The 14,058-nt window shown below is 34.0% G+C and overlaps 1 protein-coding gene across 1 annotated transcript; it reads left to right on the forward strand.

Moving 5' to 3' along the window:
• The first annotated feature begins 1,004 nt into the window (after positions 1-1,004).
• On the forward strand, positions 1,005-13,783 carry fech (ferrochelatase). Its single transcript, XM_048166325.1, has 11 exons — positions 1,005-1,232; positions 3,445-3,559; positions 3,745-3,864; positions 3,945-4,093; positions 6,856-6,990; positions 8,260-8,366; positions 8,489-8,587; positions 8,661-8,768; positions 9,933-10,097; positions 13,212-13,271; positions 13,382-13,783. The coding sequence occupies exons 1-11, from the start codon at positions 1,196-1,198 to the stop codon at positions 13,514-13,516; spliced, it is 1,230 nt and encodes a 409-aa protein (XP_048022282.1). The 5' UTR covers positions 1,005-1,195; the 3' UTR covers positions 13,517-13,783.
• The last annotated feature ends 275 nt before the right edge of the window (positions 13,784-14,058 follow it).

The raw sequence follows: 14,058 nt of genomic DNA on the forward strand, positions 1-14,058 counted from the left end.
GCGAAAACGGTATCGCGAGCTCACACTTATGTTTGTTTGCTAAACTTATTTTTTTCTCTCAATACTTTATTTTTGTTTGCAAAACTTTTTTTTCAATATTTTCTTTTTCTTTTTCAATACTTTATTCTTTTGCAAAACTATATGAAAACCACAATGCGCTCTGATTGGTCGGCTGGAGCAGCGTGTTCTGATTGGTGTTTGGGAAATGTCCCGCCCCTTACCATAACAGCCAGTTTCAACACACTACTAATTTTTTTTTTTTTTTTTTTTTTTTTTTTTTTTTTAACACACTACTAACTAATCAGCCGTTAATTACAAACCGATTTAAAAAAAAAAAAAAAACGTATAAGAACAAATTGTGATGATTTGTTGGTTTGGTAAAGTAATTGAGAAATGGCTTGTTGTAGCAGAACCAGTTACAACAGGAAATACCTGTTAAAACAGTTGTAATATATTTGCTTTTCACTTCCTTATAACTAAAAAAAAATAGCCAAAACATACATTTTTAACATGCAAAAAGATCTTTCTTCAACACTGTCCTTTTATTATTATTTAAAAAAAATATATTAGTAAAATTAATAATTGACATGATAAACATTAAATATGAAGGCCATAACCTGCATAAATAAATAAATCTAAAAGTAGCAAATAAAATAAATAAATAAAAATAGTAATACAAGAATAAATTCAGGCCTAAATTTAATTAAACATTCATTGTATTTGTTTTAACATGTCATGTATTTACGTATTATTTATTAATTTATTTATGCATGTTTGCGCTTCCATGATTAAAATATATGACATTTCACGCAAAAAAACAAAAAACAAAAACATGCTGGACTCTGTAATCATGATGTACTTTTGATATCATACAGATGTCTAACATGGCTTGTAAAGTTTGTTTTTGTGCTGTTTGATTCGTGCTAATGAAGCTAAAAGCTAATTTTACATAAACACACACGTGACTCCTGCTCTGGCGTGCGTGCTGACGTACGGGAGGGTGTGTACGCGGGGGCGGGGCGAGCATGCGTCATCACGCCGTGATAACAGTGACACCGATCAGCAGCTCTATATCGGAATTTCAGCGCTTTAGAGAGACAGAAGAGACAAGTTAGCGCTCAAAATCTGAAGTTTAAACATTTCTCTGTTTTCTGCCGTCGGAATACGAGGAGACTTTACATCAGAGCGGTAAATAATGGCGGTTTTGGGAGGCGCGTGCCGGCTCATGCAGCGTAAGTGTGTTTATGAATCTAAATACACACATGACATTCATTCACTGAGATGATTTTATTATCATGTATGTAATTAATCATGCGGAATGAACAGTATGAGGGCTGAAATGAGCTGTGTTTATGTCAGCTCTGTTCATGAAGGTTAAAGTGTCTCAATGACTTTCTACCAGCAGTTTTTCCCCTCTTCACTGAATATTCGCACAGATAAAGCCTGCATTTTCACATCTGTATTAAAGAGTGGAAAGCGAAATGAGTGCATGAGGTTTACACGCGCGAATCGTCAACAAAAAAGCTGGAATTAAAGTTTCCGTGGCGTTAAACATCATGTTACACAACACGCGCTTTCACAACTTGCGTAACTGCGCCAACAGCGACTACAAGCGGCCGCGCGGCGCTACTGCAGCGCTTTGAAACTATGCGCATGTAAATATATGCTTTTATGCACTTATTTATTACATCATACATGCCACTGGTATTGTGTTTAGTCCTAAGGAATATAGACTAAATTAGATGTAATATTATATGATGGTACTAATCGTGATATGCTGTTAAAATAACATAATGAATGTAATAATTAAAATTTGAATAATGGTAAAATGAACATAATAAAATAATATAATGACTTAACTAGCATTGAAAATATTATTTTATATATAAAATATATATTTCCCCCATAATTTTGATTCTCAAAACCATGTTTAATGTGCATTTGTTGTAATAAATAAGTACATAAATAAATAAATAAATAAAATAATGCAAAAAAGATCTAGCCTAAATATAATTAAAAATTCACTGTGTATTTGTATTCATTCATTCATTCATTCATTCATTCATTCATTCATTTATTTATTTATTTATTTATTTATTTATTTATGCATAAAAATATGATATTTCACACTAAAAAAAGACTTAATGCTGCCTCTATTTTAAATGAATAAAACTGCTGCTTTAATTCTGCACTGGGCATCAAATACATAAATATATAAATAAATAAAATAATGCAAAAAAAAAAAAAAAAATAGGCCTAAATATAATTTTAAAAATCACTGTGTTTGTTGTATCAAGTCATTTATTTATGTATGCATGCAGTTTTGAGCCTCCATAATTAAAAACATGACATTTCACTTAATGCTGCGTCTATTTTAAATGAATAAAACTGCTGCTTTAATTCTGCACTGGGCATCAAAGGAAATACAGACTCATAATCAATCATTATATAGTTTTGATATCATACAGATTTTTAACACGGCTCGGGAGGATTTGTAAAGTGTGCACAATGCAAAAATTAATTCATTTACGATATGCAAAATATATATATTTTTTATTTTCCCCCATAATTTTGATCTGCAAAACCATGTTTAATATGCATTTGTTGTAATAAATAAGTACATAAATATTTAAATAAATAAAATAATGCGAAAAAAAGAAACATTAGGCCTAAATATAATTAAAAAATCACTCTGTTTGTTGTATAAAGTCATTTATTTATTTATGCATGCATGCAGTTTTGAGCCTCCATAATTAAAAATGACATTTCACACTAAAAAAAGACTTAATGCTGCGTCTATTTTAAATGAATAAAACTGCTGCTTTAATTCTGCACTGGGCATCAAATGAAATACAGACTCATATTCAATCATTATATAGTTTTGATATCATACAGATTTTTAACAAGGCTTGGGATGATTTGTAAAGTGTGCACAATGCAAAAATTAATTCATTTACTTTATGCAAAATATATTTTTTAATTTTCTCCCAATAAATTTGGTCTGCAAATATGCATTTGTTGGGGGAAAAAATTCAGGCCTAAGTACAAAAAAACAAAATCACTGTATTTGTTTATGAAGTCATATAGTCCTTTATTTATTTTCATATTATTTATGTATTTATTTTTGCAGTTTTGAGCCTTCATAACAGACTATTAATACTGCATCTATTTTAAATGAACTATAAAAGCTGTTTTTAATTCTGCACTGGACATCAAATGAAATACAGTCTCATAATCATTATGTAGTTTTGATATCATGCAGATTTAACAAGGCTTGTGTGGATTGTTAAAGTTTGTTTTTGTGCACATTGTGCAAAAAAATAATTCATTTACTTATTATTTCCCACAGAAATTTGATCTGCAAAACCATGTTTAATGTGCATCTGTTTCCTGCACCGTTTGTGACTGACAGGATAATGTTTCCTCATGTTGTGTGTTTGTCAGTGGTCAGACGCAGTCCCTCCGTGAGTCTGTGCACGAGTGCGTTCCTCAGACGACAGTCGACGGCCGCGGCAGCTGCGTTTGCCAGTTCGCCCACTCCAGAGACTCAAGAGAACAGGTACAATTAAACACTCACTTCCTCAACGCCTGTTGGGAAATCACTTGATCACACATGCTCAAAAACAAAACTTACACACACAACATGTGGTTAAACCATCTATTACTGATGCTTTGAAGTCTCATGCGTCTTAGGCCCTGTTTAGTTCTCCTTCCATTAGTCAAAACCATTCATTTCATCTGCAGAAAACCCAAAACAGGGATTCTGATGTTGAATATGGGCGGCCCGGAGAAACTCGAAGACGTGCATGATTTTCTCTTGCGGCTCTTCATGGACACAGACCTCATGCAACTTCCCGTGCAAAAGTAAGAATCAAGAAATTGTTAAAGAGGACAGTCGTATCTTTTAGACCTTCTCAAATGTGTCTGTTTTGTGTCTGTTGCAGTAAACTCGGCCCTTTCATTGCCAAAAGACGCACACCAAAGATTCAAGAGCAGTACAGCAAGATCGGAGGAGGGTCTCCCATCAAAGCCTGGACCACCATGCAGGGGGAAGGAATGGTCAAACTGCTGGACGAAATGTGTCCAGAGACGGGTGAGAGCGCAGGGCTGACCTTTAAATGCATATGTAATACATAAAGGTTCCAAAATGGAGTTTCCACCACGATTCCATAGTGAAGAATTCTAAAAAGAACCATTTTTTCTTAGTTCTAAGAACATTTTGATAATTAATAACCTCTTGTGCCCTTTAAAGGTTCTAAGGATGTTAAAAGTTCATAAACACCAATAAAGAAACTTTATTTTTAAGAGTTTAATAGAAATTATATTTTGCACAGTATTCATACTCAACCGTATGAATTGTCTTTATAAATGAAAACATATAGCTTCCGTTTGTGAGGTCTGTGCCATATCAAATATTGAAAATATCAAAGCAAGGTTCAAATGCTAATACTGACAGACAGACTGTCTGATGGTGTCTTTTTGTAACGGATCATAAAATAATCAGAGCCAAACAGACAAACTGTCATCTTTGTTGAAAAGATAGGCAGTCAGTGTTGAGTGCTGATAAAGACGAGTGTGTGAGAATGATAGATGAACCTCAGAGGAGTGTCTCACACACACACACACCTCTGATAAACTCATGAATGACTTCAGTTTGTGGTGAACAGATAAGATTTAGTTGTGATCCATGAAATATTATTACAACAATCTGCTGTAATGTCATCCCAAAACATCATGTGTTCAAGTAAACTACAGTAAAATAGCTGTATAAAATAAATTAGTCTGGTCATATCAACAATAAAAATAAGAAATAACTATAAAATAATCATATAGAAAAATTAAAGGTGCAATATGTAAGATTTTTGCAGTAAAATATCCAAAAGCCACTAGGCCAGTGTTATATATTTTGTTCGCTTGAGTACTTACAATATCCCAAATGTTTGCAACTATTTGTAAATCGTGAGAAAATTGCAATTTTACCCAAGGCTCCGGGACGTGTGAGGAGTCGCCTGTCAATGGCGTCATACCCGCGTTACCCTCGGTTTCCGGTTTATTTTGTAGAAACCATGGAAACACCAAAGACGCTTTAATATTTACATGTTTTAATAGACAAGGGAACAACTGTTTTGATATATTTATAGACAGAAAACTAATTATTGTTATATAGCTCAACACGTTTACACGCCTTTGTTTTGAATAGGCCTCTAGCGACCTCTAGTGGACAAAATTATTACATACTGCACCTTAAAGTAATTCATATTGAATAAAAACAAACCAAGAGAGTAGCTATCAACAAATGTAATAAAAATGAATATATTAAAATAAAAAATAAAAAAAATGCTTGAATGCTTAAATTTCACTCCAAAACATCATGTGTTCAAATAAACAAATAAGTGAATGAACAAATAATAAGAACTTTCAGTTCATAGTAAAAAGGAATAGTGTAATAATAATAATAAATAGTATGATAATAAAAATAAAAAATAAATCTGATAATATCAGCAAAAGAGTTAAAATATTAATTGTGCAAAACAGGATTATTATCATTAACTAAAACTATTAAAAATTTCTATTAATTGAAATAAAGCTGAAATAAAATAATATATGAATATTAGTTGAAAAATGTAAATAAACGAAAAGCCTTGGCAATAACAGGGTTCCCACACGCCTTGAAAGGACTTGGATTTCAGACACATAATTCAAGGCCTTGAAAGTACTTGGAAAACAAATATTGGTCCTTGAAAGTGCTTGAATTAAATTTGTAATAAATGTATTTGTTTTGGAACCAAACAGATATCGCCCCATTGACTACCATAGTAGGAAAAATAATTACTATGGTAGTCAATGGTGGGCGAGATCTGTTTGGTGACTGACATTCTTCCAAATATCTTTCTTTGTGTTCAGCAGAACAATGAAATTCAAACAGGTTTGGAACAACTTGAGGGTGAATAAATGACGACAGAGTTTTAATTTTTGGGTGAACTATCCCTTTAAAAAGTCAGAATTGTGATATATAAATTGCAATTCTGATTTTTTTTTTTCTCAGAATTGCAAGCTTATATCTATAATATATTGTATATATTCTGACTTTTACACAATTACAATCCATATAATCCTTTTTTTTTCACTCATTGCAAAATGTATTTTTATAATATTCTCTCTATATTATAATGTTTTTACTCAAGTAATGATTCATTAAAAAAGAAAACCAAAACTAGTATGGAATAATTGTTAACTTTAGGGATAAGAAAGCTGCAAACGGTTTTAATATATTTCCAAAATTAATGTACAAATGATTCTGTACCTCTTCCGGGTTAAAATGGATGCAAATGCAATAGGAGGATTAAAATGTTAAGTACTGTAAGAGGTCTTTCCTGACGCTCCATATGATGTGAATTTGATAGGTGCTTGATATAAAATAAACAGTGCTTTAAAAAGGCATTGAACGTCCTTGAATCTGGTGTTCATGAAAGAGTGGGAACCCTGCAATAAACTGAAACAAGATCAAGTTGAAGCACTGAAATTATTAACTGGAAATAAATAAAAAACTAAATTAACTAAAACTAAAACAAATGAAACCTAAATAGCATTATTTGAAAAAATAAATAAATAAAATGAAAAAAGCACAAATTAAAATTTAAAACTAAAATTAATAAGAAAACTAAACGTATAAATTAACACTGGTGCAAAATAAAAAAGCAATATATAATGGAATAACTAGCAATCAAGTTTAACAAAAAGCAACAAAGTACAAAAAAGGACAACCTGAAGATGAAATGTGCCAGTGATAATTAATGTGTGATAAAATGTGACGGATCATTAATGTTAATCGTCTGTCTCTGTGTGTTTGTGTAGCTCCTCATAAGTTTTATATCGGTTTCCGGTACGTTCATCCTCTGACTGAGGAAGCCATCGAGCAGATGGAGAAGGATGGAGTGGAGAGAGCCGTGGCCTTTACGCAGTACCCACAATACAGCTGCTCCACCACAGGTGACGCTCGCATACAGCACTGTTTATCTTGATGAGGTGAAGCATTGAAAAGAGTAAATTAGCGAATTAGCATCCCATAAAAGCCCATAAAAGTGGAAAGTTCTACAACTGATCTAATGACAACGCGTGAATTTAAGGCGCTGTAAGCGATTTCTGAGAAATGCTGTCAGCCAATCAGCAGTAAGGGGTGTGTCTTTTCATCATGGGGAGGAGAGAGTGTGAGCCAATCAGCAGTAGGGGGTGTGTCTTTTCATCATGGGGAGGAGAGAGTGTGAGCCAATCAGCAGTAGGGGGTGTGTCTTTTCATCATGGGGAGGAGAGAGTGTGAGCCAATCAGCAGTAGGGGTGTGTCTTTTCATCATGGGGAGGAGAGAGTGTGAGCCAATCAGCAGTAAGGGGTGTGTCTTTTCATCATGGGGAGGAGAGAGTGTGAGCCAATCAGCAGTAAGGGGCGTGATCACTCATGATGGCGGATTAGAGAGAGCAGTGGGGGGCGGTTCCATTCTTGATGGGGGAGGAGATAGAATGAGCCAGTCAGCAGTAGGGGGCGTGTCCACTCATGATGGAGGAGATAGAGTGAGCCAATCAGCATGAGGGGGTGTGTCCACTCATGATGGAGGAGATAGAGTGAGCCAATCAGCAGTAGGGGGCGTGTCCACTCATGATGGGGGAAGAGAGAGAGCAAGCCAATCAGCAATAGGAGCGTGTCCACCAGTAATTTGGTCTGCAAAGCTCTATATCAGTGTCAGTGTTTCTGAACTCCCTGAAACGCCTCCATTGTAGTCTTGAGAATGAACACGTCACAATATTCCTCATTTAAATAATTAATGCGCAGAATAAAGAGGCGGGGCCTGGTTGAGTTAGTTAGTAGTGTGTTGAAACTGGCGGTTATGGTAAGGGGCGGGGCATTTCCCAAACACCAATCACAACACACTGCTCCAGCCGACCAATCAGAGCACAATGTGCTTTTCAGAAGGAGGGGCTTCATAGAGACAGGAACTAAACAGAGCGTTACTGACAGACTGGGAAGAGAGGAGCTGCAACAATGAGGAAAATAATCAACATTCAATCTAGTAGAGCACAAAAACAACATCTAGACTTTGAACAAGAGCATAATGGTCTTTTTAAATACTCTCCTCCTATAAATTTTGCATTTTAAGAGTGAAAGCTGATAGTAAATTTGACCCTTAGGGTTTGTAATTGCTACATGTTTCATAAAATCATCTTTCTGATGCATCTGAAGTGTAATCTGTGAATGTGTGTGATCAGGCAGCAGTCTGAACGCCATATACAGATACTACAATAACCGCGCTGACAGGCCGAAGATGCGCTGGAGTGTGATTGACAGGTGGCCGACACACCCTCTACTGGTCGAGGTAACATATGCACACACTGTAAAAAATCTTTTATAATTTTAGTAAACTGTTCCTGTTGAAGATGTCATGGTTCTGTCACGTCTCTAGCTGCGGTTAAAGATGGTGTTTGTGGCTTCTTTCAGTGTTTTGCTGAACATGTTCGTAACGAGCTGGAGAAGTTTCCTCCGGAGAAGAGAGATGATGTGGTGATTCTGTTCTCGGCTCACTCGCTGCCGCTCTCTGTGAGTCACACTGAGGTCTGATGCGTTCCTTTGTTGTTTGGAATAAAAACTAATGAACTCTGTGTGTGTTTAGGTGGTGAACAGGGGCGATCCGTACCCGCAGGAGGTTGGCGCTACAGTTCAGAGGGTGATGGACCGATTAGGCCACTGTAACCCATACAGACTCGTCTGGCAGTCAAAGGTCACGATCGCTTCACAAAGCCACATGTCAATAGCTATGTTTCCATCCAAAGTTGTGAATTTAACTTGGAATATCGCAAAAAAAAAAACAATAAAGCAGCGTTTCCATCCCATGTGTTCATGAGAACAAAATCGTTAAGTTAGATTTTGTGCACATTTTTCCGTTTCCATCCTGCATTTATTTTGCAAAATGTGCTTAAAAATATATAGATAGTTGCAGCTGATTGAATTGACTTTTGCATTTCATTTCAGAAACAGAAAAAAAATTCAAAATGCAAAGTTTTTAACTGTAACATGACCTGTTGAGACACATTAAACATCATGTAACGATTGTTTTTCAGGGGTAATATTTTTTAATATCATTTTGGGCGATATCTACTTCACTCTAGTACTCTACTTGTACTTGGTTATGTTTTTCAACTGCCTACAATCTTATTTTTCGACTTGAAAAGGTTCGTTACATTTTTGCTGATTATTTTCGGTAACACTTTATTTTACAGTGCTGTAGTTACATGTTATTGCATGTACTTACTTTAGTAATAACAGTAAGTTACTCATTATTACAAATATCTAACCCTAAACCAAACCCTAACAACTCTATAGTAAGTACATGTAGTTAATTAACAGTACACCGTACTTATTTGAGTAATTACAATGTAATTACATCACTGTAAAATAAAGTGTAACCTTTTTTTCTTCATCATTTTTCGTTTTCCCTCTTCAACCCAAACCTCTGAAAGTCTGTATGACAAAATATAATTTGCAGTTTAATTCACTTTGCATTAAGAAGATGATAAAAATGCATTTTTTATTTTCACTCAAGTATGTTTTTGGTACTTAAGTGAAAATAACAAGTATGTTTCAGATAAAGTCAGTAAATTGAGTAAAATTTTCACTGTGGTGTTTTTTCTTGTAATGATTTCGATACTGTAGTTTTAGAGCAGCTGATAAACAGAGGCATCTAGTGGTCATTTGCTGTAACTGCACTGACATTCTTAAAGGTCCCGTTCTTCGTGATCCCATGTTTCAAACTTTAGTTAGTGTGTAATGTTGTTGTTAGAGTATAAATAAAATCTGTAACATTTTAAAGCTCAAAGTTCAATGCCAAGCGAGATATTTTATTTAACAGAAATAAATTTTTCGTGTCCCTTCTGGGCTCCTGTAGGTGGGGCCGATGGCGTGGCTGGGGCCGCAGACTGATGAGGTCATCAAGGGCCTGTGTCAGCGCGGGAAGAAGAATCTCCTGCTGGTGCCCATCGCTTTCACCAGCGACCACATCGAAACTCTGCACGAACTCGACATCGAGTACTCACAGATCCTCGGAGAAGAGGTGAGTGTGTGTGTGTGTGAGTTTCAGTGAAGTTTTTAACAGTTTCATTGAAGCTCCTTTATAAAAGTTAATCAAAGTTGTCCTAAGAAGAAGGTTTTAGGACAACTTTGATAAAGTTTTGATCTACTTCAGATGTTGACTACTGTGTGTGTGTGTGTGTGTGTGTGTGTGTGTGTGTGTGTGTGTGTGTGTGTGTGTGTGTGTGTGTGTGTATATATATATATATATATATATATATATATATATATATATATATATATATATATATATATATATATATATATATATATATATATATATATATATATATATATTTCATATTGCATTATATATTTTAAATATTTCATATTGCATTATGTATTTTAAATATTTCATATTGCATTATGTATTTTAAATATTACTTATACTTGCATAATAACAATACTTGCATAATAATATTTATATAATGATATATTTATAATATGTTTATCATCATTGTTACATACATTTTAAAGTATTACTATTTGTTTATTTATTGTTTAAATATTAATATATTAATATATTATTAATGGAGCTATATATATATATATATATATATATATATATATATTACTTAAATGTCTAATACAATATATATATATATATATATATATATATATATATATATATATATATATATATATATATATATATATATATATAAGTATAAAATATACAATATAAAATATATATATATATATATATATAAGCATCATATATATTTCACATTGTATTAGACATTTAAATTAATATATTATACTTGCACAATATTTTTTTCTTAATAATAATATATATAATATAATATGTATATCGTTGTTATATTATATAATATAGAGTAATACTATTTATATTATTATTAATAGTAATTATAATTAATATCAATAATGTTCTTCTTATTAATAATTATATTTATATATGTATAATATATTATTATTATTATTATTATTATAATTACTGGTATTATATAATACTATTTATATTATTATTAGTAGTAATACAATAATAAAAATATATTTCATATATTTGAATGATATAATATATTTGTGTCATTCTATTGTAAATATTTTTCATATTGTATAATAAGCATGAACAGATATTTTTGCTCTAAATACAACTAGAAAACCTAGAATACACAACTTAAACACCTCATTTATATGACGATAGTGTTTATACTTTATATATATATATATATAAAATGATGACAAGCAGTAATTAAAGGGATAGTTCACCTAAAAATGAAAATTACCCCAAGCTTTACTCACCCTCAAGCCATCCTAGATGTATATGACTGTCAGACGAACGCAATCTGAGTTATATTAAAAATATTCTGGCTCTTCCAAGCTTTATAATGGGAGTGAATGATAATATTATATTTGGAAGCCCAAAAAAGCACATCCATCCATCATAAAAGTAATCCATACGGCTCCAGAGGGTTAATAAAGGCCTTCTGAAGTGAAGCCATGGCTTTTTGTAAGAAAAATATCCATATTTACATCTATATAAACTATAATAACCAGCGTATAATAACCACTAGAAAACAAAACATGCTTTGTCACGGTACACTTGTACCTTTTACAGTAGCTTGTGACTTCAAAATCTCCTCAATCATGAGAACATCTGATCTACCGTCACTCTCCACAAACTCTAGTACTGAACTGCTGAAGGTTAGTTCGTCACTGTTGTGCCGTGTGAGCGTCTGTTATTAACCGTGAGCGGAGCTGATCTTTGACCTTTCACCTCTGCACTCATATCTGAGACTCATCGACCACCGCTGCAGTTCTGAAGAGTCCGAGGGTGAAGATGAGTGCGTTTCCCAGACTCATGCGGTGCAGTCGGTGCGTTTGCCCTCCGGCTGTAGCATTAGCGTGTGATCGATCTGTCGCCCTCATCCGTCCGTCTGCAGCAGGAGATTGAGCCCATCCGATCAGGAGATTCCCTCCTCTCTGATCTTCTGGATCTGTGCCACTTCCCGCCGACTCTCCGTGCAGGACTTGATTTATTTTACAGTGTCCTTGTTACACGAGTTACATGCACTTACTGTAGTTATGAAAGTAAATTATGCATAACAACATGCAATTAAACTAAACAAAACCCTAACCGTATAGTAAGTACACTTACTAATTAAATTAATACCGTTCAAAAGTTTGGGGTCTGTAAGATTTCAATTTTTAATACTTTTATTCATCAAGGATGCATTACATTGATCAAAAGTGACAGTAAAGACATTTATTATATTACAAAGTTTTTTTTTTCTTCAGATAAATGCTGTTCTTTTGAACTTTCTATTCATCAGAATCCTGAAAATTAAAATATACATTGTTTTCAACACTGATAATAATCATAAATGTTTCTTGAGCAGCAAATCATCATATCAGAATGATTTCTGAAGGATCATGTGACACTGAAGACTGGAGTAATGATGCTGAAAATTCAGCTTTGATCACTGGATATAAATTACACTTTACTATATATTCACATAGAAAACAGCTGTTTTAAATTGTAATAATATTTCACTATTTTTACTGTATTTTTGATCAAATAAATGCAGAATTGGTGAGCAGAAGAGACCTTCAAAACATTAAAAAACCCAAACTTTTGAAAAGTGGTGTATAATTACACTGTAACAAGGATACCTTAAAATAATATGCAACTTTGAAATGTGATATTATTGGTTAGTATGGCAAAAAATGTAAAATGTGGGTTTGTGTGCACATTTAGAGCAATAATGTCACCAGGGTTATTATGGTTAACGAAAACAAAAACTATAAGAAATCATTTTCATTACTTGAAATAAAATAAACATTAACTGAAAACAAATCAAATAAACTTAAACGTACTTAAACTTATTTCTATTAAAATATTAAAACTGTATAGACATTTTTATGTATAAACTTGAAAATTAAAATGAAGACAAAAAATTCAAAGCATTAACAACCTATTATAGTGTATCAATGATACAGTGAAAGATCATTTTTGTCCATCAACACGACCTCGATTATGTCATCAGAGAAGAACATTTTCATTCAAAAGTCTCTCTGTACATGTACAGTCATGCAAATGTTGACTGAGTCATGTGACTGAGTCATGTGTTTCCAGTGTGGAGTGGAGAACATCAGACGAGCAGAATCTCTGAATGGAAATCCAGTGTTCTTCAGGGTAAGAGCGTCTCTACAGCAGCACACGTGATCATTTCATATAAAATCAATATTTGCACTGTTTAGTTTTGAAGTATTGAAGTACTTTAAGAGTCTCTCTGTCTCTCTCAGGCATTGGCTGATCTGGTTCAGTCCCATCTGAAGTCCAACGAGCCGTGTTCCCGCCAGCTCACCCTCCGCTGTCCGCTGTGCGTCAACCCCACCTGCGGTCAGACCAAAGCCTTCTTCGCCAGCCAGAAACCCTGACCTCTGACCTCTCGGCAGCCATGTCATCATTTCCCTCTCACCGATCGGAAGGACCGGACCGAGGCGGCGGCTCTAGGTTAGCTTGAACCCGTGCGGGTCGGAGAGGAGGTTGTCGGGGAAGCCGGACCGTGACAATTGAAGATAAATGCACTAATCCCGGCATTCATTCCAGCTGAAACCTCTTCGCATTTTTGTTTTTCTTACTTGGTCTTTCTGTCGTTTTTTTTGTTTTTTTTTTCCTACCATGTGATCATGTCTTCCCTCAAACAACTAAATGCAGTCCGAAAAAATGCAAAAACAGTCAGCGTGGAACAAATTAACCAATTTTTCAGTGTAAACGCAAAACATGGTGCTAAAACTGTGTGTGTGCATCAGACCGGCTTCAGAGGGACAGTTCAAACCTGTGTGATTTCATTTCTTCTGTGGAGATACTGAGCTCCATTAAAGCATCATATGACTGAACAGAGTTGAATATGGTGCACAAATGACATCCTCATTCATTATGTGGAAAAGAGCAGCATGAAATAATAGTCAGAAAAATC

The sequence above is a fragment of the Megalobrama amblycephala genome, linkage group LG18, assembly GCF_018812025.1.
Source record: "Megalobrama amblycephala isolate DHTTF-2021 linkage group LG18, ASM1881202v1, whole genome shotgun sequence".
NCBI classification, from domain to species: domain Eukaryota; kingdom Metazoa; phylum Chordata; class Actinopteri; order Cypriniformes; family Xenocyprididae; genus Megalobrama; species Megalobrama amblycephala.

Bases quoted from the DNA above. Each gene is read 5' to 3' on its own strand.
- fech (XM_048166325.1), top strand. From the start codon at position 1,196: ATGGCGGTTTTGGGAGGCGCGTGCCGGCTCATGCAGC. The intron at 3,560-3,744 runs GTACAATTAAAC...TTTCATCTGCAG, and splicing joins CCAGAGACTCAAGAGAACAG to AAAACCCAAAACAGGGATTC. The intron at 13,272-13,381 runs GTAAGAGCGTCT...TGTCTCTCTCAG, and splicing joins GAAATCCAGTGTTCTTCAGG to GCATTGGCTGATCTGGTTCA.